The sequence below is a fragment of the Anneissia japonica genome, unplaced genomic scaffold (genome assembly GCF_011630105.1).
Source record: "Anneissia japonica isolate Jap-2015-1 unplaced genomic scaffold, ASM1163010v1 scaffold288040_len302811_cov187, whole genome shotgun sequence".
Taxonomy (NCBI): domain Eukaryota; kingdom Metazoa; phylum Echinodermata; class Crinoidea; order Comatulida; family Comatulidae; genus Anneissia; species Anneissia japonica.
Genome location: NW_022715091.1, coordinates 55279 through 72208, shown reverse-complemented (window position 1 = coordinate 72208; position 16930 = coordinate 55279). Strand labels below are relative to the sequence as shown.

At 35.5% G+C, this 16930-nt stretch overlaps 2 protein-coding genes across 3 annotated transcripts; one reads left to right on the top strand and one right to left on the bottom strand.

Annotated features, from left to right (window-relative positions):
• Window positions 1-2320: 2320 nt before the first annotated feature.
• On the bottom strand, window positions 2321-7188 carry LOC117109166 (pre-mRNA-splicing factor 38A-like). Its single transcript, XM_033251420.1, has 8 exons — window positions 7036-7188; window positions 6443-6602; window positions 5467-5716; window positions 4918-4986; window positions 4682-4785; window positions 4214-4290; window positions 3999-4071; window positions 2321-3208 (listed from the first exon to the last, which is right to left on the bottom strand). Exons 1-8 carry the CDS (start codon window positions 7163-7165, stop codon window positions 3049-3051), a joined length of 1023 nt encoding a protein of 340 aa, XP_033107311.1. The 5' UTR covers window positions 7166-7188; the 3' UTR covers window positions 2321-3048.
• Window positions 7189-7393: 205 nt separating this feature from the next.
• On the top strand, window positions 7394-16676 carry LOC117109164 (ERI1 exoribonuclease 3-like). 2 transcript variants are annotated; one of them, XM_033251418.1, is made up of 7 exons: window positions 7394-8022; window positions 9211-9327; window positions 11290-11349; window positions 13005-13096; window positions 13427-13499; window positions 14335-14431; window positions 15513-16676. In XM_033251418.1, exons 1-7 carry the CDS (start codon window positions 7678-7680, stop codon window positions 15590-15592), a joined length of 864 nt encoding a protein of 287 aa, XP_033107309.1. In that variant the 5' UTR covers window positions 7394-7677; the 3' UTR covers window positions 15593-16676. The 2 variants fall into 2 exon arrangements, with proteins under 2 accessions (XP_033107309.1, XP_033107308.1); XM_033251417.1 differs by lacking the exons at window positions 7394-8022; window positions 9211-9327 and adding exons at window positions 9665-10226; window positions 10635-10751.
• Window positions 16677-16930: the final 254 nt, after the last annotated feature.

Sequence of the window (16930 nt, the reverse complement as noted above, 5' to 3'; positions counted from 1 at the left end):
ATTATTATTATTATTATTATTACTAATAGGCATATTATATTATTATAAGGCCTATTATTATTATTAACAACACGATATTCAAACTTAAAACAATGATTAATTTAGTCTTTTTGCAAGTACACGACTTTTAAAGTCAATCAAGAGATTTTTGCTTTTCTCCCCTTTTTAACTTTCACTTTTGTATTAGTAATATTGCGACTGCACTATTGTGAGTGGAAATAATATCAGTCTACTGTCAAATAAAGTGAAATCACCTCGACCTGACAAAAATTATCAGCCATAGGCCTACACATTGACAAATCAAAAAAGCTCCAAAAAATACGAAATGGTTTTTCTTGCAACATTATCGTTCAAGAGCGAGAATAGCCTAGCAAAAGTGTTTCACGCTGACATTAGCTGTTTTTAGATCATTTATTGTCTTTCCACAGTCGTATCTGGCAAATACTTGTCGGATTTTTGTATTCTCTTCTGCATTTGGAAGACAATTCTTTTCTGATTGCTTTAGTATTTGTTTCAATTGTATTGCTTGAAAAAGGTCACCGTCATTTTTCACTTTTCTATTGGTGCTATGCTGACCGCCCACCGCTGCATTTTGACCTCTTTTTAGTGACTTCGTTTAAATTGCCATTTCGGCTGTTCACCAATCACATATCTTCTTGTTCATTCCCCCAGTAAACAGAAAGCTGAATATTCATAGATTCTTCTCATATAAGATATATAAATTGCAATTGGATGAAAAAAATCACCATCAAAACACTAATTTCAATATGAATGAACAATCCTGTGTAGGCATTATGCCCGCAAAAATGCGAAGCTTTGGTATAGGCTTCTGCCATTGTCATATAAAAAAATTTTAAAAAATGGTTCATGTGGGAATCGAACACACAACCTCCAGGTTTGCTATTCATTATCCACCATCAACTAAACTGCCTTTAAAAAAAGAAAAAAAAAGAAAATTAGTTTTGTGTGAGAATCGAACACATAACCTCCAGGTTTGCTATTCATTATCCATCATCAACTAAACTGCCTTTAAAAAAAAAAAAAAAATTGGTTCGTGCGGGAATTGAACACACAACCACCAGGGTACCCGTAACATGATTAATCAATTTTTTTTCTAATTTGCATAATGAATTTTTCAAACATTTTTGTCTATTTAAAAAAAAGTGCGTAAGTTATAAAGATGGTAACAATCAAAAATCGATTATAAATTTAATTCTACATTTTTATACAAAAAAAAAATTAAACCTCTTGGCTCATGGCCTATATTTGACACCATGACCATGCGTAATAATAACCTGCAGTGTATATATACAAAGAATTTTTTTCTAGTAGGATCAGAGTTGACTAACTGGTACTTGGTTTATCGCATTTATGGCTTAGGGGACGCGGTTTACCTCCCTCCGTTTAGTCATGCTGGATCAGGAGTAGTAAACTCGGCGATCGTGGGTTCGATTCCCGCACGGGGAAAATTTTTTTTAATTTATATTTATTTTTTTTTTAAGGTCGTGGGTTCGATTCCCACACGAGCCATTTTTTTTTTTTTTAAGGCAGTTTAGCTGATGGTGGATAATGAATACCAAACATGGAGGTTGTGTGTTCGATTCCCACACGATCTTTGCGTGTATGCTGTAACCATGGCTGTAAATTGTGATTGTTACAGCATGCACGCAAAGATCGTTCGCGGCGTCTACCCTACGGGGTGGATACCCTACGCGGCGCTATTTACACGATCTTTTGTTACTTTTTTGCCAGTGACGTCATGGTAAAATCGTATATAATCGCCTATAACTTCATAAAAAATAGCCGAAGAACGATTTTAAGGTTGATTCTATTATTAATGGCATATCAAAAATCCACTCTAGAACAAAAAATCATTTTGCTAGTTCCCTTTTAAGACCATTATCCTGATTGATTGTGGACATATTGTGATGTGAAGTTTGTACTTAAAATAAAAAGCATAGACGAGCTTTGAAAGTGATGCGTGAAATGTATTAAAGCATCCATACGAAGCACAAAATGTCACTTCTGTGTACTCGAGTGCATTTGAGCAGTCCATTGTAATGCTATTCCATGTAATTTTCCAGATAATCGCTGTGTAATACTCAGTGGGTGAGCAACGATTCAATCAATTTTACACTGGACTAGACATTTTCAGATGTGGATTTAGAGGGGGTAGGTGTGAGGGGCATATCCATTTTATTTTTTTGAAGTGAATCAAGAAATGTGGAAGATAAATTATAATAGAGGGAAGTCTGCACAATAAAATAGGATTGTATCTGTTATGCTCAGTTCTGCTACAATCAAATAATCACAATTACTGTACTGTACTTTGTACAAAATCAATTTATTCAAAAGAACAAATAAAATCAAAAGGAAAAGAGGACATTTAGGCTTCCAAGCGGTGTGTAATGCTGTCTCTGTGTTGGCAGAATAGGTTGTCAGTACTCTAATCTTATATTACCACAATGATAATATTGAGAAAATGAAATTCTTGATCACCAAATTCAATAATAAACTTGACTACCCTTTTTGAACCACGCCTGTAGAAAACGATGATGAGGGCAGTATAATAGAGGCAGTAGTACAAAAAAGATGTACTGTATTAATCAATCAGCCGATTGGTTCTAGAGCTTCTCATCGGGGCTAGAGTTCTTGCAATCTTGAAAGCTCCGATGAGGGCAGTATAATATAGGCAGTAGTAAAAAAAGATATATTAATCAATCAGCCAAGTGTTTCCAGAGCTTCCCATCGGACCTAAAAACCAATCCTTTGCATGTTTTATGGAGCACAAAATGCGTGCCACAAGTGTCCTCCCTGGGTCTTGTTAATAGTATCGGGTGTTGTACCAAGGTCTGCACTTCTCAGGTTTGTTACAATATAACATCATAATTCAAGAATTGTAAATTTTGTTGTTTAATAGTGTCCCAATGCTACAAGGCATTTTGGATAATTTACTGCAAAACTATTGAGCGCCTTAGCGTTAAGTGAGGTGCTTGTTTAATCATCTATGGTAAGCTTTTAAAGGTATTTTATTAGGAACTAGCACACTCATTTCAATGGAGCCAGGCCAAGAGAAGCTCTCACTGCATTTGCTTCAGCAATCTCATCTGATTCTGTTTTGTGGCGTTCTCTTCTGCTTTCATGTCGATGCTCTCTGTCGTTGTAATCCCTATCATGCCGGCTTCTTTTAGTCTTGTGTGACTTCCGTCTGCAAATGACACAAAGAAAATTATTAGGACTACAATGATAATTTCTATTTGCTTCAACATTTAATATGGAATATAACAAACTTGGAGGTTGCCTAGCAACACTAAGTGGCTGTCATGCTTGTGCATGTCATCATTTTGGTGGATCCATTCGTCTTTCAATGCATGTCAAAAATATAAAACCCAGGACTCTCTTATGGTTGGTTATCCCTGCGGTGGAAATAATTGCCTTTTTCACAATTTTATATGGTTACAGTCAAGTAACTTATCAATGTTTAATCCAGATGAATGAACCAATTCGTCTTGTATAAGCAGTGATCCCATGTTGGAGGAATTCACAATCGTGAGATCTGGATAAAATGAGTTTTCTTAACATATTTAATTTTCTGCCCATTGTCACAGACTTCCATGAGATAATTGATATTATAAAGTAGTAAAAACGTGCAAGTATAACAAATTTGCGGAATATGGGTAATTTTCCGGGAGATTGGTGCCTGCTGGCAGGAGTGTGGGAGACTTGAAACCCTTGTACAAGAATTATAAACAGAGCATCCTTCTATAAGAGTATGTGTTACCACAGTGCACTCCAGTCTGTCATGGACAGATGAAAAGCGAGCAGTTCAACCTAGTTAAACTGCAAGTCACAGGTAATTCCCCTACACTACCTTCACCAGCACCATGTACTTATGGAGAGTCACCACCAACAGTGGATCTCCTCTACTGGGTCTCCTGGATTCATCCCCGATATTATTGACTATTGATAGATGCTATAGGGTGATGATATAACCTTACCTATCATCATCTGCTCCAGCGTGTCTATGACTGCGATGTTTATCACCATGGTCTCGGTCTCTATGACGACGTTCTTTAAAAATACATAAATGTGGACAATTTAATCACAATTATTAATTGAATAAGTTGATAATTTATAAAAGTTTATTATACAATCAATAATGGTACTGGATAACTGTATTAAAATTGAAAGAGGAAATAAAATTCTTTCTCACCTGGTGTACGTGAACGCCGCCTTTCTCTAGATCGACTTCGGTTTCTTCTCCTGTGTGGTGAATCTCTTCTTCGTCGACTGAAGAATATAAAGTTGACAACGTGTCAATTCATTTAATTATTAAACACACCAAATAAAAATATATAAATGATTCGCAGAAAAAAAAAATTTAAAAATTCAATATGAATCAAATCACTTCATATTTCTAGATAATGAAAATACAGTGTTGTTTGTGTCCATATTTGGGTGTGATATATTTTCATGTCCATATAGAGATAGTACATCATCATGCCTATACTTTACATGGGCAAATCCAGACAGAGGTTAAAGGGATGCTTTAAGGGTGAATATTAAGATATTAAGTTTGCTTTTAGGTAATTGTCACGCATATTTTTAACACATTTTTTCTGTACATTAATTGAGTATGCTTGAATATGTTTTTTTTTACAATGTGCATAGTCATTCTTACTTTCTATGCGGTGATCTTGATCTACTTCTGCGGTATCTTGGAGACGGACTACGCCGTTGACGATCGTGATCCCTATACCGATCTACTGAACGACCTCTACTTTCCTGTGTAAAAAGTGTTGTAATGTAATGAGAAATGTTTATTCATGATAAAACAATTTATTCAACTTTACTGCACTTCATAAACTCCAATGTTGGTGCATGGACCTATTAATAAGGTCCATGGTTGGTGCATACCTTAATAATTTCTTCTTCCTCGTCACTTGAACTCTCCATGACCTCCAAGTCTTCTTCTAATGCACTCACCTAAAAGACAATAAACAAATTTCAATTACTGTATATAAGAAATTTTGTATCTTCCTTGATGACCTCCGTTACTGCTGTGTTTTCAGTTGGAGACAATAACTACCTGAAATGGTGGAGCTTTGGAACAGTATTGCAAAATGTTGCTGGTTGAGCTGGGCGAGTTGAGTGGCTTAAGTAAGGCTAACTACAGCCTTAACTCTGGTTTAAGCAGCTCCTTGTTTAGAGTTAGTTTGGTAGAACCAAATCTTCTTGGTTAATGACTTCAAATCAGTGGTCCAGTGTGCATATCTGCCTACATAATTTTTAATGCATTCCATCAAAACCCAAACCTATAGCCACATTAAACCCAGTGCGTAACAAATTTGGGTACATGTGATTGTTGCAATTTAATAATTTGATATTTCATTTAAAACATCAAAGTTAAAGGATATATATTTGACAAGATCAATTTTGTTTTTGAACTATGTTCTATTATCTTACCCTTGGTTCTAATTTCTCAGCTTCCTCTAAAATGTGTCTCTTCTGAATTCTGGGTAATATTATACTGCACACGCGCTCCTCGTGAAGTAGCTCGTCAATAAACTCATCAATGTGCGTCGGCTCATAGCCTCCATTCCTGTTTTGAAAGCGGATCTTTCTGTAGTCATTATAAAGTGGCTCCAAGTACTTGTAAATCTCAACACTTTCTCCTATAAGTCGAAGGTACATGGCCCCCAAACAGCGGACATACCTGTGAATGACAGAGACAATAATAAAATATACAGCATGGACCTATATATGGAGTGTCACTAAAATTTAACTGCCTGATCACCTGATGTTATTTTAATAGCCAGACATACATTTAATCTTTTACGGTCTACTGTATTATTTTGAATTGATCAGGATGAAGACCATCAAATTTTCTTTCAATCAATCAATCAAAATATTTATATAGCGCCAATATCCAGAAATGTTCAGTGGCGCTGTCACACTTGTTCAGAATGCTCTTGAAAAAAGGAAAGCTTTCAGATTGCTCTTGAACACATTCACATTTGGAGAGTTCTTTGACCAAAAACTGTTGTATGCCATATGTAATCATGATCTACCTATTTATGGTCATGATATTTTTTCACCATTATCATATTTAGGCATGTCACTTGTTTTTTATTCAAATAAAACTTGATAGACTGGACTGGTCTTAAAGACAAAAGAGAAAGACTAAACAAAGGTATGTTGTATTTCTTTTGATAGTATACTGCACAACTGCATTGGTTATACAGTAAGATTTGTTCAAAACTTTCAGTAAAATCTGTGTGGAAATCGGCCCTCATTTTTCAAAATGTGTGGACGGATTTCTAGGCCAAATTTTTGCGCGGAGAATATATTCTCTGCGCATATTCTTTAGCCATGACAGTCTGGTCATGGCTAGGAAAAGATATAAACATTATACAGTAGTAGTACGACAAGCGGTACTCACTTAAAGTCATCATTCTTTATGAATTCGATTACAATGTCCTTCTCTGGTTGGATTTGCAGCATTTTAAGGATGAGACAGAGGAATGGAGATGGCTTTACATTCCCACCAAACACACCTCCAATGAACCGCAACTCCATGGCTTTGTCAACAAGAAGTTCAGCTTGTGAAAGAAAATCTGATCATTACAATGTAATATTACGATTTTAAGATGATTATTAAATAGTGAGGCCGGGTTCTTTCACTCCAACCAAAGCTCTTTTTTTTAAAATTTTCATTCAACTCAAAACTCATTCAAAAAAGGAAAGTGCAAGTCAAAAAACAGCAGAGAACAAAAGTGGCTAGTAAAATAGCTAGACCTGACTCTGTAAAAGAATCATGTGTAAATGGGCCTAGCCTATTCCTCCAGGACTCCCAAATTCTGTAAAAGAACTAGGCCCAAGGCCTAGGCCTTAAGGTTAGCCTACTACTAGGCCATCCATCGCCGGCACTATCGCGCAGATTACTGCATGGCCGCTACTCTGGCGCCAACGGCCTAGGCTAGCTAGGGCACCAAAAAATCAATGTAATGAGATAATATAAATACATGGACATACCACTTAAAGCAAAACATTGTTCTTTCCAATATTTTGACTCATATATTCTCGATCTTATAATCTTTTCAACTAAGTATTGAGGATTTGTTCCTTTGACGCTATTCGCGTCCTTTACCGTGCGATTCGCCATTTTGTTGACACTTGTTGACCTCGTTCAAGTACTTACTCACCTAATTCTTTATACATACTAAATTTCAATTGTTAAAAATCTTCATAATTTTAAAATATAATTTAACTGAATATTATAATTATTGATAATTTTACTGAATGAATATATATATGTATTTATATACTTAAATCTTAGAATTGTCTGTAAATCTGTGTAGACCTACCTGGCGTGGGTCACGTCGGCTAAGGGATTTCCCCTTTTAAGTGATCGAAGACTAGATAGAACAGAGTCTATAGAGACGGTGGACAGTAGCATGGTTTTCGTAGTGCGATTTCTGTTTGCATAATTCGGGGCATAATTACATGCTAAGTAAACTATAAATAAGTATATCCCTGTTACAAATTTCATTACGATATTTTATTCTGCACTGAATCGCGTGTGAATTGGTAGGATGAAATGAAGTTCATTAGCATTGTTGTTGCCATCGTCACACTCAGCCTCCAGCAGCAGCAAGACTGGCAGGAGGTGTTGCAATGAGGCGGCGATTGCGTTTCATTGTGCAACAGTTAATAACATATAGTAGGACTAGGATTGATAATCATAGTAGTAGGCCTAATATCCAAAACTGTCAGTCGATAAATAGTATTCATACCTCCTGCGAAAAACACCGAAATTCACCTCTGTCTGCAAGAACAACCCCGTCAGTAGTTGGAAGTAACGTGCATATCATCACTGCCATCAGTAGTATCAGACCATTCATCACCATGGCATCCAAGTCCAGTCCTGGCAAAAGTAACTTTGCAAAACAAAAATTCGACTATTTTCTTGTTCTCGATTTTGAGGCAACATGCGAAGATATGCAACGGATACATCCCCAGGTATTGCAAACTTTGCTTGAATTAATAATTATTTACTGAATATATTGAATTCCAGGATATTCTATCCTGGAAATTGAGACCCTAGCAAAACGATGCTAGTAGGCCCCTCGATGCTATCAGGTCAATCCGTTGATACGGAGCATATTTGAGCGGACGGTTAGCCCAATACTTATCAAGAATACACTTGAAGGGGTTAATCAGTATTTTCAAGATTCACATTGTCAGAATCAACTATGAGATACATTTAACAATTAGGCAATTTAGCAATAGATTAATCAATATTTGATTAATAATTATTTTATAGATTATTCAATATTTGATATATAATACTAAATATTTGATAAATTAATCAATATTTGATAACTTTAATTAATATTTGATAGATTAATCAATATTTGATAATTAATCAATATTTAGACATACTGTAACTAATAGTTGATTTTGGCCATTTAATGATATCTTAGGATTTTTTGAAAAGAATTTATTAGTGTATATTTTGCTTACTGACAAATTTTTATTCCTTCCAGTGAAACACTACTGATATATTGGGTATACTGTACTGGTCAGATTTTTTTTTTTTTCAATTTTAGTGGTCTCTAAGGAACTAATCATTCAAAAGCTTAAGCTGGGCAGTCGCAGCTTTGTACGACGGTCTTATGACCTGTTGTACGAAGGATCAAATTCCACTCCTTGTAAACACTAGACGATGTCACGCTGTCTGCTGATAGTCGGTGGCAGTCTAAACTTATTGTCATTAAAAACGATCCATTGCGCCTACATGGAGGCGCAGCGTTCTTTACAGAATCGAATCAGCTGACGACCGTTAGGCGCAACCAGTGTCTGGTTTTAGGGATATTTGTTGATCAGTATTATGAATTTTATTTGATTTTAAATCACGCTATATTTTCTGATAGTAGAGGGCGCATTATAAGTATTACATAGACTGCCGCACTTCACCTTGTTTTATTTTCAGTGACCTTACATTTATATTTCATACCAAAATCTAATTGCCTGTTTGTTTCTATACCACTCCTAAATTTATGATGATCAATTTATTACTTTTTGCATAAAATCCTGTGAACAAACCATTCTGATAGTCAATTGTGAATATTGCCCCTGTAGTGGAGGTAGTTATCAACTGAAAAAAAACCAGCAAACATAATTATATATAACGGCATTCTTTTTAAGGAAATCATTGAATTGCCTGTTATTAAAGTGAGTGGCAAGACCTTCGAAACAGAAGCTGAGTTCCACACCTATGTGCAGCCTACAGCCCACCCACAACTTTCAACATTTTGTACTGAGGCAAGTGTTTTTTTTTTTTAAATTCATACTAAGGTCCTGTCCAGACTCTCACATTTTATTTGACATGCCTAAATATGGTCAAGGCAAATTTGATAGTGTGAACAGAGCTTTAAATATAACAGATTTATGATTCCTAATTTTGACATGTGAACTCAGCACATGTTCTGTGTATACTTTGATCAATAAGGTAATATTTAATAGTTATTTTAATTGCTACTTTGTATCTATATATTTAATTAAGTTATGCATAAGCTGCAGTTTCAATTGAGCATATTTTCCTCACCGTATTAACAGATAGTATAAACTCCTGTCTCTTATACACATCTACAGTAGCATGGTTTTCGTAGTGCGATTTCTGTTTGCATAATTCGGGGCATAATTACATGCTAAGTAAACTATAAATAAGTATATCCCTGTTACAAATTTCATTACGATATTTTATTCTGCACTGAATCGCGTGTGAATTGGTAGGATGAAATGAAGTTCATTAGCATTGTTGTTGCCATCGTCACACTCAGCCTCCAGCAGCAGCAAGACTGGCAGGAGGTGTTGCAATGAGGCGGCGATTGCGTTTCATTGTGCAACAGTTAATAACATATAGTAGGACTAGGATTGATAATCATAGTAGTAGGCCTAATATCCAAAACTGTCAGTCGATAAATAGTATTCATACCTCCTGCGAAAAACACCGAAATTCACCTCTGTCTGCAAGAACAACCCCGTCAGTAGTTGGAAGTAACGTGCATATCATCACTGCCATCAGTAGTATCAGACCATTCATCACCATGGCATCCAAGTCCAGTCCTGGCAAAAGTAACTTTGCAAAACAAAAATTCGACTATTTTCTTGTTCTCGATTTTGAGGCAACATGCGAAGATATGCAACGGATACATCCCCAGGTATTGCAAACTTTGCTTGAATTAATAATTATTTACTGAATATATTGAATTCCAGGATATTCTATCCTGGAAATTGAGACCCTAGCAAAACGATGCTAGTAGGCCCCTCGATGCTATCAGGTCAATCCGTTGATACGGAGCATATTTGAGCGGACGGTTAGCCCAATACCTGTCTCTTATACACAGAAATTTTTGTGTTCTAGACGCCCGAACATAACATTTGAGGCATTCTTGGCCATCATTTTTTCCTTTTTCTCTCTTTTTTTTTCTTTTTTTTTCTTTTTTTACCTCCCAAAAGGGGGGGCCGGGCCGGGCCGGCCCCCCCTAAATCCGCCCCTGGTAATGGAGGTAGTTATCAACTGAAAAAAAACAGCAAACATAATTATATATAACTGCATTCTTTTTAAGGAAATCATTGAATTGCCTGTTATTAAAGTGAGTGGCAAGACCTTCGAAACAGAAGCTGAATTCCACACCTATGTGCAGCCTACAGCCCACCCACAACTTTCAACATTTTGTACTGAGGCAAGTGTTTTTTTTTTTTTTAATTCATACTAAGGTCCTGTCCAGACTATCACATTTTATTTGACATGCCTAAATATGGTCAAGGCAAATTTGATAGTGTGACCAGAGCTTTAAATATAACAGATTTATGATTCCTAATTTTGACATGTGAACTCAGCACATGTTCTGTGCATACTTTGATCAATAAGGTAATATTTAATAGTTATTTTAATTGCTACTTTGTATCTATATATTTAATTAAGTTATGCATAAGCTGCAGTTTCAATTGAGCATATTTTCCTCACCGTATTAACAGATAGTATAAACTCTCATCCATTTTTTTCATCACTTATTATGAGAGTTAGAAAATATATTAAGATGAAAAATAAAATAGTATTAAACTGAACATTAAGGTAGTTTTAAAGCAGTGCATAAAGGTTTTTCCGAAAATGTCAAAGAATGGGTGCAGCCTTCAGTTTTAAATAAAAAATTGACATTTGAGATAAGTTACACATTACCACTCATTTTCCTCATTTCTTTTTTTTTTTTTTTTTTGCAGTTAACTGGAATCACACAGAGTATGGTAGATGGACAACCTACATTCCAAGAGAGTTTAAAAGTGAGAAATTAAATAAAATGTTTATACATACATGGGTTTTCATTCAACAGTTGCTAGAATTTGTTATTGACATCAATTTACAATCATGATACAGTCAAAATACACACATACAGTCAAAATACACACAAATGAAACATGAAGCAAATCATGAGCATACCTGTATGTTGAATGTAAAATGTGTGATATAGATTTTTCATATTGACATAGTTGGATACAGTATACATTGTTATTTTTAACATCATTGTCCATAAATGGACTCCCTTTTAAATTATTGTTAATGCATGATACTGTAAACTCAACATTTACTGTAGTTCGATTTTAGGGTGTTTCTATCTTTAACATTCTCTTGTTGTTCTTGTCCTGTTTTTGTTCTTGGTAAGTGGTAATATGTTTGAGACAAATAAATGAAATTTAAATTTGGTAAAAATGATGCTTACTCATCCAGAATTGAATACAACTTTGCAGCATTCAGTCACTCAAAATTGCACATTGCACATATCGTGTATGGGTGGCTGGGGCAGATGTAGGATTTGGCTGTAGGGAGTGTGTGAGAGTTTACACAACCTCAGCCCCACCATGGTTGGGGCTGAGGGTAGAACATTTTGAGAATATGGACCTCTATTGCACTCTCAAATCTTACCGGTATTTTATATACAACAATAATTTTTCTTAATACATTTTAGTGGGGTGTGATCGCACTGTCTGCACACCCCTGCTTCCACCCCAGTGTGGTACCAAAAAATTGGCTGATGTTAATCTCAAGGAGTTTCGCTAGCACTTTATTCACCAAAATTTAATTTTATCTATGCCCTCTTGTGAGAATCTAGGTCAGCATTGTAGTAATTCTTTTCTTGCGGATGATTTAATATTCCAGGAATTGATTAAATAATTAAGAGTGCTTACATACATTTAAATAAGCATTGATATTATAAAAAATCAAATACAGTTTTAAGATTTATTACATACTGTATCTCATGATTCATGTCTTAAATACGCCTGGTGGATATTTGTGCATACAGTGTTATTAATATTGTATTTTTCTATGTACCTTGCATTTTATTTACTGAGAAGTAAGAATTTAAATTTTACTGGTTATGTCATTGAAAAAAAAAATCTTGAATGAGCAAAATATTTTTGGACCTTTTTTCAAAATACATTGTATTATTCATATCAATTAAAAACAAATTCAGTGTACCCCCCTCCCCAAGTTTTTAAAAATTATTTTTTTTTAATGCAGAAAAAAAGAAAATTATATTCAAATCAAGTCTTGAGAGTGCCATTTCTCGGCCAGTCATCTAGATGTGCCATAATCATAAATTTTCTTATCTCAGTCCTACTCATGGTGGAGCTGAGGTTGTCTATCCGTCCAGCTGTGAAAGTCCCTTCCTGGGCCCCCTCTATTTCAAATTCCTAAATCTGCCACTGAAATTGCATTATTGGCAATGATTTAGAAGTGCTATACTAACTTCTGTGTACAGATAGCATAATCAAAACTGAGTTTCCAGGCACATTAATAGACTCTAATTGAGATAGTGGATCATTATATAACGTAGCAAATACATGTTCGTTGTCAAAACGAATTGAAAAATAACTTTTTCTTTGAAACCAGGGAGATTGAGAACTTATAGTTCATTTTTATTTTACTCTTGTTTTAGATGTTGGATGCCTGGATGGTTAAAGAGGATTTATTAAGGGACAATAACTCATTTATTTTTGTGACATGCGGAGATTGGGATTTTAAAAAGCAGTGAGTTAATTAGCGGTATATTATTATATATATACATCTTCTTTTAAGCTATTAATATGAATATTAAATATACCTGTGATTATCATTGAAGCTTGGTTTCCATACAATTGCTGCATGCTATCGCCAACAGCATTCGGTGATGATGATTGGTTGGTCGATCAGGAAGGCATATAAAAACTCTTTAACCAGGAATAATGAGTGATTGCTATGTACTTTTAACTATAGGCACTATGTAAGGTGCAGTATATTCTGCATAATTAAGCCAAAAGTACCTAATTATTTAATGATTTATTAATTTATCATTGATATAACTATTTCTATGTAACATAGGTTAACACACCAATGTGAGTATACAGGCATAGAATTCCCTCACTATTGCAAGCAGTGGATTAATATCAAGAAAGTGAGTAAATTTTGATTGCAACTTAAATGAACAATGAATAAAGGATTGTTGGGTGTTTCAGTTGTGAATACAGGTTGTTGTTGTAATATAGTCGTGGAAGATTTATAAATGTCACTGCAATTGGTCCCAAAATAGAAAACAACTTCTTCCAGGAGATCTGTTTTAATGAGCTATCTTAACACATCTAATTATATTTTTCTGCGCCTAGTGATACCCATCACCACACTAGTGCTGGGAGACAATTAATCAGACAGAGCACCAAATGTCTTGTGGTAGGAGCTTAGTGGATGGGGAATCCTTCTGGTCGTCAGAGTTATTTTAGTTTTAAAGGTCCTAACATTCAATTTCAGAAATACGTGTATCAACAAATACAACACAAATCCAGTGGAAGAAGAGAGAAAGTTAATTTTTTTTTTTTTTGGTTTTCATGTAATTTATTAACAATAATGTTAGACTGGTTTATTTGGTTACTAGGAACAGGTTTAGATTAATACTGTAGTTAGTTTGTTAGTAATTGGCATTCAGGGCCTGTCCTACCCACAGAGGGCTGACACCCTTCGTGACCCTGGTAGGTCTGTCGGAGAGACTGTTCAGGGCCTTCCGCAAGAGGTCACATAGGCATTATGCGCCTAATTAATACACAGAGTATGCTAAACTTTAACTTCTTGTGAAGGAGTTCATAGTAAATACTGTAATATAGAATGGTCATTAGTAAAACACGGTGTTTAATTGTTTACTGTAATACTATGATCATTGTGTATACAGTGTTTTACTTACATGCTGATATGTTGAAATGAAATGCTATTATTAAGATAAATTTGATGTATTATTTTAGGCATTTGCTGCTGCTACAGGAATATACCCAAAAGGAATGCCGAACATGTTAAATCATTTAAAGCTGACACTAGATGGTCGACATCACAGTGGAATAGGTAAACAATCTATGGGCCCATTTGAGCAAAAAACGCCAACCGTATTCCGTTTATTTCACCGGGTAATCTCGCTGAGCACTCATCGGGTGGTCGACCGTTCGAGCAAGTTTTAGCTGACGGTAAATACGTGTAATGAAACTACTCCGGAAGTAAATTTCAACTTATCCATTGGCCAACAACCCATTCTTTGTTTACTTGCTACTGCTGCTATAACCGGCCCACGTACATACAGCGCGGAACGATAATGTAGCTCAATAACTTATAATGGCTGCTTTAAAATCTGTACGTAGACAGACTAGTTTATTCAAGTTTATTTCTCCGAATAATGGTAAATCTACAAATCGATCGCGTAGCTATGCTACTAAATTTAGATTTCGTCGTGCATTGTGTGAGGAGGCGAAGGAGAGCTGCAACCACGCCTGGGCCGTAACCTATTGAATTTCGCGCTGTGCTGTGGACAAAACATTTGGAAAAACAATTAAGGTCATTCTATACACGGTATTCTACCCAGCAATTTGGTGGTCAAAATTGTCGCGGTTAATCCAGATGGTAAGGTAATTAGACTAGTGTCCGAGCGGTATTAGAAAGTGTGTACTGGTGAATTAACTGGTAAATCGCTTGGATATTTTTTCGCTCAAATGGGCCCTATGGAATTGTTATAGGTATCCATAATATTTATGTCATCACATTTATAGCAGGTAAAATTATGTATGAATAGTACACAATTATCTATGACATCACATTGGTGTAGATAATATGCTTAACTGTTATGACATCACACTGATATAGATAAAGTAGGTACAGTATTATCATGGGAAGATCTAGTGGGTGCATGGGGGAATGTTACCGCTGTTTTGCCATTACAGTACATTTTTAAATTTCAATGCATACCAATGCCATGTATTGAAATAAGAAATCAATAGGATACAGATACAAATGGTGAGATTGTGCATAAATTTGGCGTCTTTATTGAATATTTTATCAAGTTCATCTAAATTAGTGTAAAAATGTAATAGATTATTACATAGAATTATGTAATCAAACACAATGCCTAACAACAATATTATTTTTTATATTCCAGATGATAGTAGGAACATTGCAAAGATTTTAAGAGAGATCGGCAGAAAAGGATTTATCTTTGAAGCAACCGGCAACCTGTAGAAAGTGAATATCACAGTGAAGCATTGTGTGGTGTATATGCTAGTTCCCATCTGGTGACCAGCTGTTGGTTTGAGCAATATGGGTTTGAGGATGTCAAGTAACATGGGTGGATCAAGGAAAAAGTGGGTTGTATTGAAGCTGTGAAATTTACTAGGGTGAATTGAGGTAATGGGTTGAAGCTGTGAAACTTTGCAGTGTCTTGCTTTGAGAAATGGAGTTGAAGCTGTGAAAGTCGGACTCGAGGATCATGTGTGGATTGTGGTCAGGGGCTGAAGCCATGACAATTTTGCAGTATTGTGCGTACTGTAGATCAAGGAATGGGGTTGACGCTGGTCCATTGTGAAACCAGTGAACAAAAAGGACTCAGCGTAACACTGACTTTAATGATGATTTCTCATGTCTCATAATAGTTAAGACTGTAATAAGAATATGAAGACACTCATATCTTGTTTCCAGAAGATGGCCATATACTGTATCATCCATTAGATGATCAACATCAGCAATAATAATGGACTATGAGAACTTCAAATAATTATGAACTGAAATATTAGAGTAGTAGGAGCAGTAGGCCTAGTTGCAGTTCTTTTTTGGTTCCTAACCTGAACCTTGGGTATCAAAATTTCTTATTGTCCATTCTTTTTGGCATCCTTGGGCAAAGTACCTGGTAGGAAATTGTCAAAGGGGAGGGAGAATTGTGGGGTACATACTTCAACAGAAACGTGTTCCCCCAGGCGCCTCTTCGCTTGAAATTGCTGACTCTGAAAATCACACATATTTTCCCAACTACCTCCATATAATCATTAATCTTCAAAAACATCCAAGTTAACCTTTGCACCCCTTCATCAGCAGGCCCTGCCCACCTTGTCGTTAGTCTTTGGTACTCCATAGATGTTGTGGCATGGAATGTATTGGTTTGTTCACATGTACTGTACTGATGCACAACAAAAAGTATACTTCAAGGATGTCATGATTGATAAAATTGCAGGAAATTAACGTAGGCTTAGATCATTCTTTTCTATTTGTTATATTTACTAATGGTTATTTTGTGCAATTATATTATTATGTTATAGGGATTTTATATTTTGTCTAATTGCGGACTCACGCCTAGAACAATTTTTTCAAACAATTCTCTACATATGATGAACATCAGAATGACAAAGTTATATTAACATGTGAAAGTTGCTTGTTGAGAGAGGGCGTGTCCCATTTTATATGCAACGCCTCCTCGTTGCATGAGGTTTTACATTGGGATGAGCTATTAAGATGTTTAAAAATGTGCGAGTTCCTGTCCGTGGTCATGTGTTCGTTAACGCGCGTTGCAAAGTGTTGGCCAGTTTC